The sequence below is a fragment of the Danio rerio genome, chromosome 12 (genome assembly GCF_052040795.2).
Source record: "Danio rerio strain M-AB ecotype USA chromosome 12, GRCz13ab, whole genome shotgun sequence".
NCBI classification, from domain to species: domain Eukaryota; kingdom Metazoa; phylum Chordata; class Actinopteri; order Cypriniformes; family Danionidae; genus Danio; species Danio rerio.
In genome coordinates, this window is record NC_141032.1 from 4,587,896 (window position 1) to 4,606,952 (window position 19,057).

Genomic DNA, 19,057 nt, shown 5'->3' on the forward strand with positions numbered 1-19,057 from the left:
CCTGCATTATGACCCCTCACATTCAGCTGTCCTGCTAAAATTAGCTCCATCCCGACACTCGAGACGAGTGGCAACATTCCCCAGCCTGACAGAGAGCGAGGGAGACACACTGCAAAAAAATGCTTTTCTTACTTCAAATTTGTGTCTTGTTGCTACTCCAAATATCTAAAAAAAAAAAAAAAAAAAAGTTTGTTCATTTCATCGTTAGTAAATCCAAACATGAGCGTGAAATCTGGCGTGTGCAGCATTAATACATGATACACGTATCAAAACCATAGTTTTGTTTCTATAATTAATAAGCCAAAGCTAAGTTAGTTTTTTTCCTTAAATAAAGCTAAATAATCTGCCAATGCAGGGGTCAGTAATTTGTTTTTTTGTGTTTAAAATAAGATTTTGCACACCCCGATGGCAGATTATTTAACTTGTTTTAAGGTAAAAACCAATTTCTTTAAATTGATTGCTTCTAAAAATAAAAATATTAATATTTTTAAATATTTATATATTATGTTTTACTTGTTTAGAAAATGCTTCTTGATTTAATAGTTTTAGATATTTGGTTTAGAAATGAGACAGTAATAAAAGCATGTTTTGCAGTGCAGACAGACAGGAAAGTGGTGTGTGTGTGTGTGCTTGTGTACTTGTTTTTATATTCTTGTAGGGACTTAAACCTGAATGCATACTGATTCATGGGGACTTGTGTCAACATGGGAACCAAAATTGAGTTCCCCATAGGTGAACATTCTTATAAATAACACAGAATGAAGTATTTTAAACATGTGAAACTGCAGATTGTTTTCTGTAAGAGTTTGGTTCAGGGGTAGGAGGAAACAGTATAAGATTTGTATGGTAGAAACATCATTTTGTCTATGACAGTCCCCACTGGGATCTATAATACTGTAGCCTGTGCATGTGTTTGTGGAGTCAATTCAGTGTGCTTCAGTGGAAATAATGTAAATGCTGCACGGGGATGACTAAATAAGAAGCAATGCAAGCAAGAGAAGAGAATCCACAGCAAGAAAAGTCAGAATCTACAGCGTGCACTGCTGTCAGAAACACCATCTGACCTTTGACCTTTTAAAGGCTTTTAAACAACCGCAGGTCACACACATATATATATATAGCTGCGCACACATGTAAAGCTGTGAGCACTTGAAAGCACTGTAGTGTGTTAAAACTCATTTAATTTGAACTTATTTTTTCGGAAAATAATAAAAAATATGTGGTCCTAGAAAATGCTTCTTGATTTAAGAATTTTTAGATATTTGGACTAGAAACGAGACAAATTCTTAGTAGGAAAGGCATTCTTGCAGTGCAGACAGACAGATGACAAGGATGTGTGTGTGTGTTTGTGTGTGTGTATATATATATATATATATATATATATATATATATATATATATATATATATATATATATATATGTATATATATGTATATATGTATATATATGTATATATATATATATATATATATATATATATATATATATATATATATATATATATATATATATATATATATATATATGTTTCCCAGAGATGGGTTGCAGCTGGAAGGGTATCCGCTGCGTAAAACATATGCTGGATAAGTTGGCGGTTCATTCCGCTGTGGCGACCCCAGATTAATAAAGGGACTAAGTTGATAAGAAAGTGAATGAATGGTCCGAAAATAACAACAAATTGTGCCATTCACATCTTGCGCAGGGTGTATGATAGGGCCAAAGTGTTCATTTGACTGTTCCGTGTTGTACATTTGTCAAATGTATTGATAAAGCCATTTCAATGACTGTTTCACAAGAATAATGCAAGCTAAAGCCTTCTGAATGTGCGTTTAAAAGAGGAACACGAAGAGCCATGCCTTACAACATGCATCTTTACTTAATAACAGATACAGTAAGACACTCAGTTGGCATTTGCAACAGACAAAATTAAGAAAATAGACATTCATGTTATCTTCCACATGCTAAATGTATGCATAAGTCTGTATTCTAAAGAAGATATTCAAATAACTAATACATTTCATACCATCATTTTCTTCAGAATTAACAACAAACTGTTTTGCAAAGTGAAGCTCATTAAAAACGAATGGGCGGAACTAAAAGAAGAAGTATGGCTAGTACAATAGAAAACAGACCAAAAGGAAGAGAGGTGCAAAAGACAAAGTGTGAATGACAAAGTCACTCGTGTGTTAATGTGCAAGCATGAAAAAATTGCAACACCTCATCTGATATTTTTACACACTCACGATACATCTCAATAAATAGCTCCTGTCTTACGGTTATGTCTTTTAAACTCTTACAAAGAGAAAGCGAACACTGACCAAGCAGACACATCTTGCTTTTTCATTTCTTTTAATTTTGCAGACGGTCTGAGTATAAACGGTGCACAAAACCACTAAAATGTTTTCCACTAAGCTGTGGTTTCATACCTCATTCTCGATGGCCACACAGTCATTTGTGTAACTTTAGACATTTACAAGTTTTAATGTGTGATAGGGTTCAAATTCATATAATGGCAGGCATGATTATTGAGTTATGATAAAAGAAAAGTTGTACTATAATAATTGAATTGTTAGTTTTTTGAGGCATTTAGATTGCACTTAAGTTCCGAATAATGAAAGCAAAACTAACGCAGTCGTGAGCACACAGGAAGCCGAATAGTTTAAGCACTAATTACTAAACAGGGGAGGTACAGATTTGACCGATATTTAACAATTGCATTAATTGTGGTAAAGTGAGAACTCTTTCTGTCATTTTGTCTGAGATATCCGGAAGGCATTTTAAAGATGCAGAAAAGCTTTAAGGAACCAGAAATGAAATTAGATAAAGAGGAATTGGTCCAGCATAGTGGTTTTTAACAACGGCGCTAAGGACTGCTCTGCACCTTTTGAGTGTCCATCTTATCTGACACACTCAGTTCAGTTCGTGATCTGTCTGATAAGACTATAAGCACTGTTCCTAGAACTGGAGTTAAAAGGCTGTGTGAACTGGAAGTGACTTTTATTTCGGTATGTTGATGTATCTACAAACTAAATCTGAGTATTGATGAGGGGGTGGGGCTTGCTTTTTGTGCATCATTTCCTCTTGGCAAACTAACAATAAGAGGGCTTCAGAATGCTGAGGCTGAATCTGTCAAACCAAATTCAACAGAGGAAGATTACCAGTCCAAACACAGACAATTGTATCTAGCTGCAGACTTGCACATGCAAGGTGAGAGGGTCCTATCAGACACCTGGTGCAATATGTGTTTGGCATGATTTATTGCTATTTTCAGACCATTCATTCATTCATTCATTCATTCATTCATTTTCTTGTCGGCTTAGTCTCTTTATTAATCTGGGGTTGCCACAGCGGAATGAACCACCAACTTATCCAGCAAGTTTTTACACAGCGGATGTCCTTCCAGCCGCAACCCATCTCTGGGAAACATCCACACACACACACTCATACACTATGGACAATTTAGCCTACCCAATTCACCTGTACCGCATGTCTTTGGACTGCGGGGGAAACCGGAGCACCCACGGGGACAACATGCAGACTCCACACAGAAACGGCAACTGAGACAAGGCTCGAACCAGCGACCTTCTTGCTGTGAGGCGACAGCACTACCTACTGCGCCACTGCTTCGCCCATTTTCAGACCAGTGTAACAGTAATTTTACTGTTTTGCAGCAAGTTGTTTAAATAGCAAATCCATTTGCGCCACTTTGTTGACTCATGGGTGTGCTGGTCTAACATAGAGGTGTGTTAAGGCCCATGGTGTGTTGCTATTTTGAAGAACTAAAATAGACTGCGCCGTTGACCAACTAAAATCAGGTCTAATATCCAGCGCAAAGCGCATTAGTTATATGTGCCTATGCAGGTTCATTTCCTGATACACACAGGACGTCCAGAAATACACAAATATCTTTACATATGAAAAAATTATAGGATTAAAGGTTAGAAAAACCACTGCCTCCATGCCTTCTTAATTTTGGGGGACTTTTTTTCTCGAATCTCTCGTTCCACCACATCCCAAAAATGCTCTATTGGATTGAGATCTGCTGACCGAGAAGGTCATTTGAGTAGTGAACTCATTGTCATGTTCAAGAAACCAGTCTGAGATGATTCCCGCTTTATGACATGGTGTGCCATCCTGCTGGAAGTAGCCATCAGAAGATGGAGACACTGTGGTCCTAAAGGGATGGACATGGTCAGCAACAATACTCAGGTAGGCTGTGGCGTTGACACAATGCTCAGTTAGTTCTAATCGGCCCAAAGTGTGCCAAGAAAACATCCCCCACACCCTTACACCACCACCACCACCAGCCTGAACCGCTGATACAAGGCGGGATGGATCCATGCTTTCATGTTGTTGATGCCAAATTATGACCCGACCATCTGAATGTCGAGACTCATCAGACCATGCAAGGTTTTTGTAATCTTCTATTGTCCAATTTTTGTTTCCTGTTCTTAGCTGACAGGAGTGGCACCCGGTGTGGTCTTCTACTGCTGTAGCCCATCCGCCTCTAGGTTGGACGTGTTGTGTGTTCAGAGATGCTCTTCTGAAGACCTCGGTTCCAACAAGTGCTTATTTGAGTTACTGTTGCCTTTCTATCAGCTGGAACCAGTCTGGCCATTCTCCTCTGACCTCTGGCATCAACAAGGCATTTGCACCCACAGAAATGCAGCTTACTGGATATTTCCTCTATTTCACACCATTCTCTGTAAACCCTAGAAATGGTTGTGCGTGAAAATCCCAGTAGATCAGCAGTTTCTGAAATACTCAGACCAGCCCGTCTGGCACTAACAACCATGCCACATTCAAAGTCACTTAAATCACCTTTCTTCTCCATTCTGATGATTGATTTGAACTGCAGCAGATCGTCTTGACCATGCCTGAATACAATAAGTTGCTGCCATGTTATTGGCGGATTAGAAATTTATGTTAACAAGCAGTTGGACTGTTGAGTTCAGCATGATGATGTTTCATCCCGAGAACATAAAGTTTAAAGTCATTTCCGGGCTAAATGCAATGCTTGATTTTATCTTTCTTTGGCCACACTTGCTTAGTCATGTGCACGGTCCTTTTCATCATTTTCAGCAAATACTCTTGCTCTGTCTTTGTTTTACATTTATCTAGCGGTTGGCATCCACAACTGACCCTGGCATGAACATGGACGGGGATTTTTGCATCTGTTTGAACCTGTTTTGTGGTAAGACAGTTCAACGGTTTTCCATGTTGATCTTCATTAATGTAATGTGAAATCGAGTATGCATTTTGAATGTGTTGTTGCGAACATGTTAAACAGGCAGTCAACCGTCTTTTCCCTGAATTTTCATGTTATATGTCATGTTATGTTGGAAAAGTAATAGATTAAAACACATTTAATGCCACCCTACAACCTGTGGGACCTTTTACGGTTACATTTGTAAGCTGTAAGACTGTAGTCTAAACTTAAAGCAATGATGACTAACTGTATATAATTTGAAAGCTTAAAATTTAGAACTTCCATATGGTGAGGAATGTTTGATAGATATCACTGAGCAACAGTTGTTTATTAATTTGCAACAAGGATACTTATCGGAGTAGTAAAGTATTACTTTGCTACAGCAATCCACATGTAAAATTTTGTTTAAATGTTTTTAGATGTTTTTTCAGAGGCCAGATTCAAATTAAATTCTGCAAAACTGCCCATTACTACTTTAGAATGGTATGAAAAGTATGGAAAAAATACAGATAATATTCCTGAAAACATAGGGGGCGACCTTGTGTGGTCATCAATGTTAACTGAATGTCATCTGGTAGTCATGTTTGGTACTGTGGCCAAATAAAAGCTATGTGAAATGGTAATTGTTTGAGATATCAACTTCAAATTAGGAATATATTTTGTTTAGATATTAAGCCTTCATTTTCGGTAAATTTTTGACTAGAACATGCCTTGCGAAAATATAAATTTTATGTATTATATTAACTTTTCTTTTCATAAAGATAAAGGCACACAACTTGTTTTATTTAACTTTTTTTTTTCACTTCAATCTGACGTCTATTGTCTGTAAAATGTGACCAAGCTTAAATCTTTGCACCAAAGCATTGAAAATTCACATTCATTTAAGTTGAACATGCTGTTTTCATATCGATGTTCAAAAAGTTGGGGCGACAGTTAAGTCGTTATTATCAGTTTCTTTCTTCTGTTGAAAATATTTGAAGAATGCTGGCTGATGGCACACATTTATTTCAATAGTAGGGAAAATAGTACAATGGAACTCGATGGGTGCCAGAAACTAGCATTCTTTAAAACATCTTCTATAGCTCATATAGGTTTTGGGACAAGTGAAGAGCTATACTGTTAATATTGTTGTAGTCGAACTCGAAGTTCTGATTGAGAAACTGCAAGTAGTGCAAATACTGCTTCTTAAAGGGATAGTTCACCCCAAAATAAACACATTTCTTTAAAACACAAAAGAAGAAGATATATATATATATATATATATATATATATATATATATATATATATATATATATATATATATATATATATATATATATAAAGATCCTCTAATGTGTTATCTTTTCCTACTATGGAAATCAGTGGTTACCATTGGCTGTCTGGTAAGCAATGTTCTTCAAAATGTTTTGTGGTAACAGAGCAAGCGGAGTGAGAGTAAATGAGGATAGGAGTTTATTTTTTCTGTGATTACTTAACTGCAATGGTTTAGCAAGTTCCTTATCTGAGCTACCAATCTTCCTCTTCAAATCTTCCCTTCAGTCTGCCAGTAATACAATGCGTTCATTCCACGTGACATGCAAACATTTTCTACAACCCCAAATCAGAAAAAGCTGGAACCCTATGGAAAACGTAAATAAAAAGAAACTATAGTGATTCCAAATTTACTTTGACTTGTATTTGCAGACAATATGAACACAACATATGTCATGGTTTGTCTGGTTAACTTCATTTCATGTGTAAACATGCAGTTGAAGTAAGAATTATTAGCTCCCCTGTTTTTTTCGCCCCAGTTTTTGTTTATTGGAGAGAAGATTTTTGTCAACACATTTCTAAACATAATAGTTTTAATAACTCATTTCTAATAACTGATTTATTTAATCTTTGCAATGATGAGAGAAAATTTTCAAGACATCTATACAGCTTTAAATGACATTTAAAGGCTTAACTAGGTTAATCAGGGTAACTAGGCAGGTTAGGATAATTAGACAAGTTATAGTTTAACGATGGTTTGTTCTGTAGACTATCGAAAAAATATATAGCTTAAAGGGGCTAATACTTTTGACCTAAAAATGGTGTTTAAAATTTTTTAAATCTGCTTTTATTCTAGCCAAAATAAAACAAATAAGACTTTCTCCAGAAGAAAAAATATTATCAGACATACTGTGAAAATTTCCCTCCTCTGTTAAAAATTTGTTGGGAAATATTTATAAAAAGAATAAATAATTCAAAGGGGGCTAATAACTCTCGTTTCAACTGTGTGTATGTATGTATATATATATATATATATATATATATATATATATTAAACATTTCAAATTATTGATCATTTTGTCTTAATTAATCAAAAGGCGGTCCATGCTCATAATATTCTATAATATAATATCCTATAATAATAATATTAATCTGCCACTTTTCTGATCGTTTTGACACTTGTTTATGAGAAGTTGTAGATGAGGTATACAGTATGGCTTATGATCGTTTTTAACAGTAATTGTTTTAGTTTATTTTATGCATTATAAAGGTTGAAAGTTACTCGCCTTCTCCAGATGAGTCTATTTCTGTTTGTTTTTTTCAAGATAAATTATATCTTTTTTATTCTTGATTCATTTTTCCCAGTTATTTGTTCATTCTAAATGTAATATTACATTCTATCAACATTAAATCTCTCTTGACTACTAGCAAAAAAAAAAAAAAAAAAGATTCTGATAACTCCATTTTAAGTCTGTCATGCAGAAGGCATCTTATTTATCACTTACAGTATTTATGCATTAAATAAATAGTTTCTGTAGTTCCTGAAACAGTTCTGGAAATGAGCATTAGCTTCTCTAAGGCATTGCTTTGCTAATACTTCACATGAAAAAGGAGAAGTTAAAAGCTAAATTAGATTCAACTGTAAACCCACACATTAGCAGTGCATTTTTTTTAATGTGTCAAGGCTTAGAACCAAAATATGAGAGAGCAGGAGAGGGGAAAATAGTCATATAATGTATGATAAATTTGGCACCAGATGACCACAAATTACAATCTTGTTTTACAGCACAAACATCTAAAAAATTTTTTTTTTACTAAATATGTTAACTAAATAAACATATTAAGTCTGGCATCTAAATTAATTTTAGCTAAACAAAATATTACAATGCGACATGAAAGATAGACAGTTTTTCCCTTGAATCAGTTGTACAAGACTATTATTATTATTATTATTACATCTTAAATTAAGAATGTTGCTTTGATATTTGCAAAAATAGCAAGTAACAATTGTTTTCAGTATTAGATAATATTCTTCTGAATAATACATTTGTTTTCGTCTGATTTGTTTTTGTGTGTTGATGTGTTTGTCCAGCATTTCAGGCAGTGCTGACCTTCAACATCGATCCAGTCGCTTGGAAATGTTTCACTAGAAATAATGATGTTGGCTTTGGCTATAGAGTGATACAAAGAGATAAAACAAGGTGAGGAAAAGCACAGATTACACTTAAAAAAAACTGCCGTTGATTCAACTTATAAAACTCAGTTAACCAATATGTTTAACAAACTAAAATGAAGTTTTGAAAATTTCGAACTTGTTGGATTCAGTCTTAAAGCTTCATTTTAGTTAGCCGAACTTGTTGGATTCAGTTTTAAAGCTTCATTTTAGTTAGCCAAACTTGTTGGATCCAGTTTTAAAGCTTCATTTTTGTTAGCCGAACTTGTTGGATTCAGTCTTAAAGCTTCTCTTTAGTTAGCCAAACTTGACAGATTCAGTTTGTAAGCTTCATTTTAGTTAGCCGAACTTGTTGGATTCAGTTTTGAAGCTTCACGTTAGTTAGCCAAACTTATTATATTCAGTTTTGAAGTTTCACTTTAGCTATCTGAACTTGTTGGATTCAGTTTTGAATCTTCTCTTTAGTTAGCCAAACTTGACGGATTCAGTTTGGAAGCTTCATTTTAGTTAGCCGAACTTGTTGGATTCAGTTTTGAAGCTTCACGTTAGTTAGCCAAACTTATTATATTCAGTTTTAAAGTTTCACTTTAGCTATCCGAACTTATTATATTTAGTTTTGAAACTTCACTTTAGTTAGCCGAACTTGTTGGATTCAGTTTTGAAGCTTCACTTTAGCTATCTGAACTTGTTGGATTCAGTTTTGAAGCTTCTCTTTTTTTACCCAAACTTTTTATATTCAGTTTTGAAAACTTCACTTTAGTTAGCCAAACTTGATGGACTTAGTTTTGAAGCTTCACTTTAGCCATCTGAACTTGTTGGATTCAGTTTTGAAGCTTCACTTTTGTTACCCGAACTTATTATATTCAGTTTTGAAGCTTCACCTTAGTTAGACGAACTTGTTGGGTTCAGTTTTGAAGTTTCATTTTAGTTAGACGAACTTGTTGGAATTAGTTTTGAAGTTTCACTTTTGTTAGCCGAACTTATTATATTCAGTTTTGAAGCTTCACCTTAGTTAGACGAACTTGTTGGGTTCAGTTTTGAAGCTTCACGTTAGTTAGGCGAACTTATTATATTCAGTTTTGAAAACTTCACTTTAGTTAGCTGAACTTGGATTCAGTTTTGAAGCTTTACTTTAGTTAGCCAAACTTGATGGACTCAGTTTTGAAGCTTCATTTTAGTTAGCTGAACCTGATGGATTCAGTTTTGAAAGCTTAATTTTAGTTTGTCAAACTTGATTTTTTTTGTTTTGATTTTATATGAATTGTGAGTTAATGGAAAATTGAAAGGTCAACTCATCACAACATACAGTAGGCTACACTAAAACATTTTTACCACCGACAAATACATGTTTTCCCTTGCCTTTCCTGTAGTTTGCTTGTGAGTGATCCTTCAGTTCAGTCCAGCCGTGATGCTAGAGGACAAGTGTACAGCTGCGCCATTTTACAGGAAACTTGCCAGCCTCTGACAATTAATGGTATTTAAATGTGTCATGTTTCTTTTTTAAAACTAAACATGTTTTTTTTTATGTAAGATGTAAGCATTTTTAATTATTTATACCTTGTAAGTGCCCTCTGAAGCTGTTAACATGTCTCTTGGACTTTCTATGGCTAAGGATACACACTCATCTAATTCAGTGGTAAGTATTATCTTCATCTTCAGACATGGTTTTGAATGACTCATTTGAGCCAATGATTCAATTATCTATTTGTAATTTGTTTTGTTTCTACATGGACTGGGGGTGAGTTTTCCAAAACCATCATTGGCCAACTAAGGTTGCATGTTCCATCATGACAAACATACATATTTATAGGTACAATAAAAACCTTTCATTCTCGCTCAGGTCTGTGGTCCCACCATCCCTAAAGACTGCAAGATTCTGACTACACTCAACGGCATGTGCTTTCAAATAAGCGAGAACAATGAAGCGAGTGCTCCTATACCGGGTGCTGTGAGAAGTAAGTCAAACGAGGAGTTCATAATTGATTTTAATGTGTCATTTTGTTTAGATTTTGTGATAGTCTAATCATGAACTGCTCTTTCACAGGCTGCCCTTTAGAAATAGATATTGCTTTTCTGATGGACGGCTCCAGCAGCGTAGAAGACGAAGATTTCATTAAAATGAAAACATTTGTTATAACAATAATCGAGAGCTTTTCAACATGCAATGCTCAGGTATTTGTTTTGAGGATTTCAAGACTTACTTTATACTACAATGGTTTACATTGTTCACCAGCAAGGTCAGAAATTAAAAGGGGTTTGCACAAAAAAACAACAACAATTGCTGAAGGCATATTGGATCAGCTCTCTTGTTTTTGTTTTTGTAAGCCTTATAACCAACCCGGGCTCCTTGTGGAAACGTAGCCCCGCGGACGTTTCTGCGGACCACGAGATACGTCCCGGGATGTACATATTCGAGCGGTTTTTGTTTTCGCGGATCCGCGAGAGGCTGCTGTGCGCGCTTTTTTGCATCTCGGGCGTCTCTCGGGAGCGCGCGCCGTTCGCTGTTCTCGCGCGAAAAGCTACCGGATCGGCAGAGCAAAAGCCCTTGTCTTCGATTTCGACCGCGTTTTCGGATCCCGCGGCGTTCTCGCCCTTATTTTTCGGATTCAGTTTTTCATCTTACCTGATTTCTGGAACCACTGTTCCCCAGACTCGATCCCTGACGTCGTCCCTGCAGCCGGCTCCTCCTCCTCTGGGGCCTCCCCTCCGCCGACGCAATGCTGTGAGCTAAGCGGACAAACTGGTTGCATCGGGAAAGCCCTCCACTCGCAGGCGGCCGGCGAGCGCGAAGAGGAGGAGCGGAGCGGCGCCACACCGCCCCGCAGCGTTCACTCGAAAAAAACTAAACGCGGCCTTACGTACCGGTCTCCAGAAACGTCAGCGGGGCTACGTTTCCAGAATGAGCTTGGGTTGCTTATAACTAATCATTTTAAATTACTGACCCTGCAGCCCACCACCATTTAAGAAAAAAATCATCCAACTGTGTTTGTTTTCTTGTCTTATAGTTTGCTGTCACACAGTTTTCAACTGGTTCTGAAATTCATTCCATGTTTGAACCAGTCAAAGACATTGATACATGGAGAACAAGAATAGCAGAGATAAAGCATCAGAAAGGATGGACCTTCACCGCAAAGGCTATTAATAGACTTGTGTAAGTCACCTCTAATGCCATTAGTATGAGCGGCTCTTCAACAATGTATCAGTGTAAAGGTCATTCACGAACTTGTGCTATGACAAAGTTATGCATTCGCAAAGTTATGCATACAAAAAATAGCTTTAGGTTAATGGTTTTAATTGACTATAATCCTATTTGTTATAAATCTGATGTTTATTTTAAAACCTTTTAAATGGATTTATTTATTAAGTGAACATTCATAGGTTTGGAGGAAAACACTGAAATCTTTTACTCAGAAACTGCAAAGAATTATTATTAATTATTCTTATTATTAAGAATTTTGAGCCCTCCTGTGAAATGTTTATCACATTTTAAAATTAATTTCTAATAAATTAAATTTCTAATAAATTAATTTCTAATAACTCTTTTATTTGCTGTGACGCCAGTACATAATATTTTACCTGCTATTTTGTAATATGCTAGTATTGAGCTTAAAGTGCAACTTAAAGGCTTAATTAGATTAATTAGGCATGTCAAAAAAAAAAAAAACAAAAAAAAAAAAATGCCAGCAGCTAGATCTCTACAACTCTCACATGGTCGCCCACTAAAGCTGAGCAGGGTCTGGTCATTACCTGGAAGGGAGACCGCATGGGAAAGCTAGGTTGTTGCTGAAAGTGGTGTTAGTGAGACCAGTAGGGAGTGCTCAACCTGCTGTCTGTGTTGGTCCTAACGCCCAAGTATAGTAAAGAGGACTCTATACTGCTCAGTGAGCGTCGTCTTTCGGATGAAATATTAAAACGAGGTCCCGACTCTCTGTGGTCATTAAAAATCCCTGGATGTCCTTCGAACAAGAGTGTCAGTTAAACCCTGGCCAAATTTGCCTATTGACTTCTGTCCATCTTGGCATCCTAACCATCCCCAAATCATAACTGGCTTCATCACTCTGTCTCCTCTCCACCAATCAGCTGTTGTGTGGTGTGCAGTCTGGCACAATATGGCTGCCGCCGTATCATCCAGGTGGATGCTGCACACTGGTGGTGGATAAGGAGATTCCCCTCAAAAATGTGTAAAGTGCTTTGTGTGTTCATAAAAGGGCTATATAAATTTAAGAAATTATTATTATTATAAATCTTAACGGTCTACTATTATTGACCCAAGCAGATTTTACATTTTTTATTATAATTAATTAGTTTTTTAATTACAGCCAAACAAAAAAGAAAAAAGAGAGAAAAAAAATCAATGCTCTTTTAACCTACTTAATGTTTTTTTTTTTTTTGCAAAAAACAGTTGACATGTTTGTATTAATATTTGTATTTGTGTACAATACAGATTATGAATTATTTGGTCAATAAAAAATACAAGAGAGAGTGAAAAAAAAAGAAAAATAATAATAAAGAAAATTAAATCAACTTGAGGGTAAGACATTTAATAATCTATTACAGTACATAATTAAAGTCATTACAAAATAGTTCTGTTTGCTTTCTTATATTCAGATAATGAAATTATGTTTAAATAATGACAATTTTTGCAAAAAAAAAACAAAAAAAAACAGGAAGATATGGTTATTATTATAATATTGGTATTAGTAAACTTGCATTTGTGGATATGGAATTTACAAGGAAAATAAATTAAATTTATAACAAAACAAGCTTTTCTTCAGAGACAGGTTCAGAATAACCACAAATAATATCTTTAAAAGTAACTGAAACATCTTGTTGTATATTATCTTTGATAAATAATCCAATATATTTAATTAAATACATTTAAATAAAAATAAAATTTCACAAGAGGGCTAATCATGTTTAACTGTACATGCATATTGTGGCTTACGATAGTAGTTTTACATAATGTGCTTGATTTTACATGATCAATTCCCCTCCCAATAAACAGGGACGAGCTCTTCATACCTGAAGGGGGATTGAGGCAATCTGCTATTAAAATCTTAATTGTTATCACCGACGGCACATCAAATGATCATCCTCATCTCAAAGGTGCTGTCGAAAGGGCGGAAAAGAAGAATATCATCCGATTTGCTGTTGGGGTATGCTGAAATAAGGCCTTAAAGCTTGAGAAGCAAACACACACCCACTAAAGCAAAACACTGCAGGCAAAAAGTGCTCTGCTTTGATATTTTGGATAAAAAGAGAGTCTAAATTATTTGCCCTCCTTTGAATTTGTTTCACAGAGCAATGCATTTTTGATTGTTTACAGAACAAACCATCATTTGGTTAGGACTTGCGTAATTATCCTAACTTTACCCCGTTAAGCCTTTAAATGTCATTTTAAGCTGAACACTAGTATCTTGAAAATATCTAGTAAAATATTATGTACTGTCATCATGACAAAGATAAAAGAAATCAATTATTAAATGAGTTATTAAATCTATCATGTTTAGAAATGTGTCTTATTTTGTTAAACAGAAATTGGGGAAAATATATAGTAATCCTGCTAATAATTCAGGAGGGCGAATAATTCTAATATCTGTAGAGTAAATGATGACAAAGTCAGTGTTTGATTTATGTGCTTTTATTAATGCATCTGCATTACAGCACGAGCTATAAAAGCACAAAATGTCTGATTGACCCCCAAAATATCTGTCTTGTTTTTTTTATTCTGAAAGATTGGTGAAGCGTTTGATGATTTCGAGTCACAGCAGCAGTTAGAAACGATTGCATCCGCTCCGGCTGCTGAATATGTGTTTAACGTCACTGACTTTGATGCACTAGATAATATTCGTGAACAACTGGAGGAGAACATCGCAATTGAAGGTATGTTGACAGATGTCATGTTAACCAAGTAATTAAGCTGCAAAAAAAAAAAAAAAAAAAAAATATATATATATAACTTTAGTGTTGTTTATTTTCATGATAGTAAATGACGCAGAGCGCATTCTAAATTAGTGTTATAAGAAAATGTAGAAGATCTCAAGGAAGATGTTAATTAAGATAAACAGTCTCACAGTACATGGCAATACCCTGGGTTCATCTGAGTCAGAATGAACACTGAACCTTTTATGCAATTTTAATTTACTGCCTTTTGATGTTAATGAATTTGCTCCTTGGCTGTTGCCACAGCTGTTCTCTGTGTGTTAATGTTGTTTCGACACCTCATTGTATGAGATGGTTCTCTGTGTCCCACACTCATCCCCATTCTACAATTGTCACCATTTACTCAAGATGTGGTCATCTCATATAAGGCAGAGACAACACGTTTTTAGTTAGGAAATGAGCATCAACAAACCATTTAGAGCAGAAGGTGCTTCGAGCCAGACTCATTCTTTCTCATTCTTCAATGTGATAAGCATTGGTTCAATATACTGCCCTCCAGAAATAAAGGTACACGAGCTGTCAGTGGGGTGGTACATTTTCAAAAGGTACAAATTTTTACATAAAAGGTCCATAATAATATCTCAAGGGTACATATTGATACCTAAAAAGTACAAAAGTGTTCCTTTTAAAATGTGTAGGTACTAATATACACTTTTCAAATACCAATATGGACCCTTCAAGTACAAACGTGTACCTTTTGAAAAGATACCAACCTAGTGACAGCTCGCGTACTTTTCATTTCTAAGAGCGTGTATGAGTTTCTCATCACATGGTCATGGTTGTGTTTTTGTCAGTGTAACAAAAGTATAATGTGTAGAGTACTTCAAAGAATTTGTGTATTACCACTGTACATTATTGCAATACGGTAATTTACCGTATAATAAAATAAAAACAGTACAAACTTGGCAACCACAGATGCTGTTTTTTTTACAATAAATTTTATGGATTTTTTTTACATTGTGTTTACTAGATTATTTGTTTTCTTTTCTTTTCAGGAGTCCAGTCTACTGGAGATTCTGCCACAATGGAGTTTGCTCAGGAGGGGTTTAGTGCAGCGTTTACATCAAATGTAACAAAATATCAAAGACGATCAAAGAAATATCAAAGAATATCAATACCAAATTATATCATCAAATTTAACTGCCAACAATACAATGACAAGAAGCACAAGAAAGGGTTTTCATTGATGCTTCGAAAATCTCAAAGAAAATTTTCACCTGTTGACATTCAATCATTTAAACTGATTTGAAACTTAAGTGTATATACAGTACAGTACAAGTATTGTTATGAATATTGTTATGTACAAGTATTGTATGAATTTTCAGCATCATTACTCCAGTTTTGGATGTTGGTGGTTACTGAGAGCATGAGAAATTGTGCAGATAAAAAATACAAAACTGTTTGTTTAGGTGAGCCTGATTATGAGTGCTGTGGGCGCTTTCCAAGGTAAGGGTGGATATCAAGAGTACTCTCAAAATGGAGATTCATCACACTTCCACATGGGAATTGAGCAAGATAGTTATTTAGGTGAGACTCTACTATAACACATTTGTGTATTTTAGTCACCCACAATCTGTACATGGAATGATACTGCTGTACTGTAGTTTCTCTTTTATATACACAATGAACGCATATTATGAATTATTGTTAAGCTGAGTGTATATAATCTTATAATAAACCTTTTGTTATCCAATTATTGTAGGTTATTCAATGGCAATAGCAGCACAATCTAAGAAAAAGTTTGTTATTATGGGAGCACCACGATTCATGCATAAAGGACAAGTGAGCATTTCAGAAATTGGAGATAACACAACTAACATGCTGGTGGATTCACCCAAGGTACACAAATATTTCCCAGTTATTTATAAGCCTCAGTTCAAGGGTAAGGTTAAAATGCCACTGTTAAACTATTTTAAATGTTCCTAATATTGTGTTTGTGGTCATACCAACGCAATCTCACAGCAATTCGTAAATTTTTGATTTAGTGGTTAATTCGTTTGAATTCATATGATCTAATTCGTACAATTTAGTACGATTTGCTCATCACCCAATGACCATGCCTGCTTTTTAAAATTGTACATTTTTGTATGACTGAACTCGTACGAATTTGTGCGAATTAGCCACTAAACTGACAAAACATAAAATACTTAAGTTTCCTCATGAGATCAGGCTGGTCATACGCAATCAATTTATGTCTATTGAAGATAGAAACATAATATTATCCGCATAATTTTGGAGGATCCAGTCTTTCAAAACACAATTCAAGCTTAAAGCAATTAATATTTGTGAGCAGTTAATGAAAACCCGCAGGCTAATAATTTGCGTATATGTTACAAGGCAAAATTATTAGCTCTCCTAAGACATTTTCATTGTTATTGTTATTTTTAAAACAATTTCAACACATTTTAAACATACCGTAATTAACAAATTAACTAATAGTTATTAATTAGTAATTAATAAACAAATTTATAATAATAAATAATAACTCAATTATTAGTTATTTTAACAGCTTTTAAATGACTAATCAATAACTAATAAACTTGCAATAATAATTTACTAGTTATTTCGCAAGATACTAATATTCAGCTAAAAGTGCAATTTTAAGACCTAATTACATTAATTAGGCAAATCATTGGACAACAGGGGTTTGTTCTGTAGCTAATCAATAGAAATGTCTTTAGGGGACTAATTGTATTCATCTGTAAGACTAAAAATAGACTTTATTTCAGTCAAAATAAATAAACTAAATAAAAATGAATGAATGAATGAATGAATGAATGAATGAATGAATAAATAAATAAATAAATAAATAAATAAATAAAGGGAAATTGTGAAAATTGTCTCTCTCTTAAAAATCTCTCTCTTAAACATCCTTCAAGAAATATTTGAAATAGAATGACATTTTACATTCATTTACATTCAGCAGCTTTCAACTGTGATACACAATAAGTCAATGTATCTGCACTTATATCTTTTAATATTCCCAGCTAAAATCACACACTACATGAACAGTTGAAATGGAGAAAAACACAAATATGGGCACTTTAAAGAACATTTCTTCAAATGTGTACACATTATATAGGCTGGAAAGCTGGGTTGGGCTATCTGGCACGGTCCTCAAATGGTTCAGATCTTACCTTTAAGGGAGAGGTTACCATGTCAGTAGGTGACCATAGGTCAGGGTGGACACCCATGGCATGTGGAGTCCCACAAGGCTCAATTCTAGCACCTCTCCTGTTCAACCTTTACATGCTCCCTCTAAGCCAAATAATGAGTAAGCACCAAATCTCCTACCACAGCTATGCTGATGACACTCAGATCTACTTAGCCTTACTGCCTAATGACTACAGCCCCATTGACACCCTCTGCCAGTGCATTGATGAAATGAACAATTGGATATGGCAAAACTTTCTTCAGTTAAACAAAGAGAAAACTGAAGTGATTGTGTTTGGGAACAGAGATGAAGTTCTCTAGGTGAATGCGTACCTTGGCACTAAAGGTGAAACAGCGAAAATTAAGGTCAATAATCTTGGTGTGACTCTGAAGTCAGATCTGAGTTTCAATAGTCAAAGCAGTCAGTAAATCATCATACTATTTTTTTAAAAACATTGCAAGAAGCAGATGCTTTGTTTCCAGTGAAGGCTTAGAGAAACTAGTTCATGGTTTTATCAGCAGCAGGGTGGATTACTGTCACGGCCTCCTTATAGGCCTTCCCAAAAAGACAGTCAGACAGTTACAGCTCATCCAGAACATTGTGGCCTGGATCCAGAACCAGGAAATTAGAGCATGTCAAACCTGTCCTCAGGTCTTTACACTGGTTCCCAGTTACATTCAGAGTAGATTTTAAAGTATTCTATAAATCCCTAAATGGCATAGGACCTCAATATACAACAGATATGCTGACTGAACGCAAACCCAACAGTTCACTCAGATCTTTAGGATCATATAAACTAGAAATCCCAAGAGTTCAGTCAAAGCAGGGGGAAATCGGCCTTCAGCCACTATGCCCCTCGCTGCTGGAATCAGCTTCCAGAACTGATCAGATGTGCTCCAACATTAGGCACATTCAAATCAAGACTGAAAACACATCTGTTTAGCTGTGCCTTTACTAAATGAGCACTGTGCTGCGTCCGAAAGATTTCACTATTATGTTTTTCTTTTCTTTTTTATTCTTTTCTAACCTGTTTTAACACATTTTAAGCTGTTTTACTAGTTTATATTATTTGTTGTTTATTTTCCTATCCTTGTCTTTTTTATTCAACCCTGGCTCATTGTGACAATGTAGCCCCGTGGACGTTTCTGCAGGTGGCTAAATATGTCCCAGGAGGTACGCATTTGGGAAGTTTTTGTTTTTGCGAATCCGTGAGAGGCCGCTGTGCCGCACTTTTTCGCATCTCGGACGCCACTCAGGAGCGCGCGCCGTTCGCGTCCAAGCTGTTCTCACACGAAAAGCCGGCGAAGGCCGCTGTTGAGTGACCGT

At 35.4% G+C, this 19,057-nt stretch overlaps 2 protein-coding genes across 2 annotated transcripts in view; one reads left to right on the top strand and one right to left on the bottom strand.

Annotated features, from left to right (window-relative positions):
* The window catches only part of tlcd3bb (TLC domain containing 3Bb), a 538,378-nt gene that overhangs the window by 337,987 nt on the left and 181,334 nt on the right, over positions 1 to 19,057 (bottom strand). The gene's annotated exons all lie outside the window — the stretch shown is intronic.
* Positions 2,807 to 19,057, top strand: part of itgam.3 (integrin, alpha M (complement component 3 receptor 3 subunit), tandem duplicate 3) — a 35,610-nt gene continuing 19,359 nt past the window's right edge. Inside the window, exons 1-13 of the mRNA XM_087275657.1 lie at positions 2,807 to 4,209; positions 4,456 to 5,194; positions 8,554 to 8,662; positions 10,005 to 10,108; positions 10,200 to 10,270; positions 10,475 to 10,589; positions 10,679 to 10,806; positions 11,640 to 11,785; positions 13,640 to 13,790; positions 14,370 to 14,517; positions 15,573 to 15,646; positions 15,987 to 16,104; positions 16,280 to 16,416. Coding sequence (XP_087131783.1) covers positions 5,149 to 5,194; positions 8,554 to 8,662; positions 10,005 to 10,108; positions 10,200 to 10,270; positions 10,475 to 10,589; positions 10,679 to 10,806; positions 11,640 to 11,785; positions 13,640 to 13,790; positions 14,370 to 14,517; positions 15,573 to 15,646; positions 15,987 to 16,104; positions 16,280 to 16,416 — 1,347 coding nt within the window. The 5' untranslated portion in view covers positions 2,807 to 4,209; positions 4,456 to 5,148. The remainder of the gene's footprint in view (positions 4,210 to 4,455; positions 5,195 to 8,553; positions 8,663 to 10,004; positions 10,109 to 10,199; positions 10,271 to 10,474; positions 10,590 to 10,678; positions 10,807 to 11,639; positions 11,786 to 13,639; positions 13,791 to 14,369; positions 14,518 to 15,572; positions 15,647 to 15,986; positions 16,105 to 16,279; positions 16,417 to 19,057) is intronic.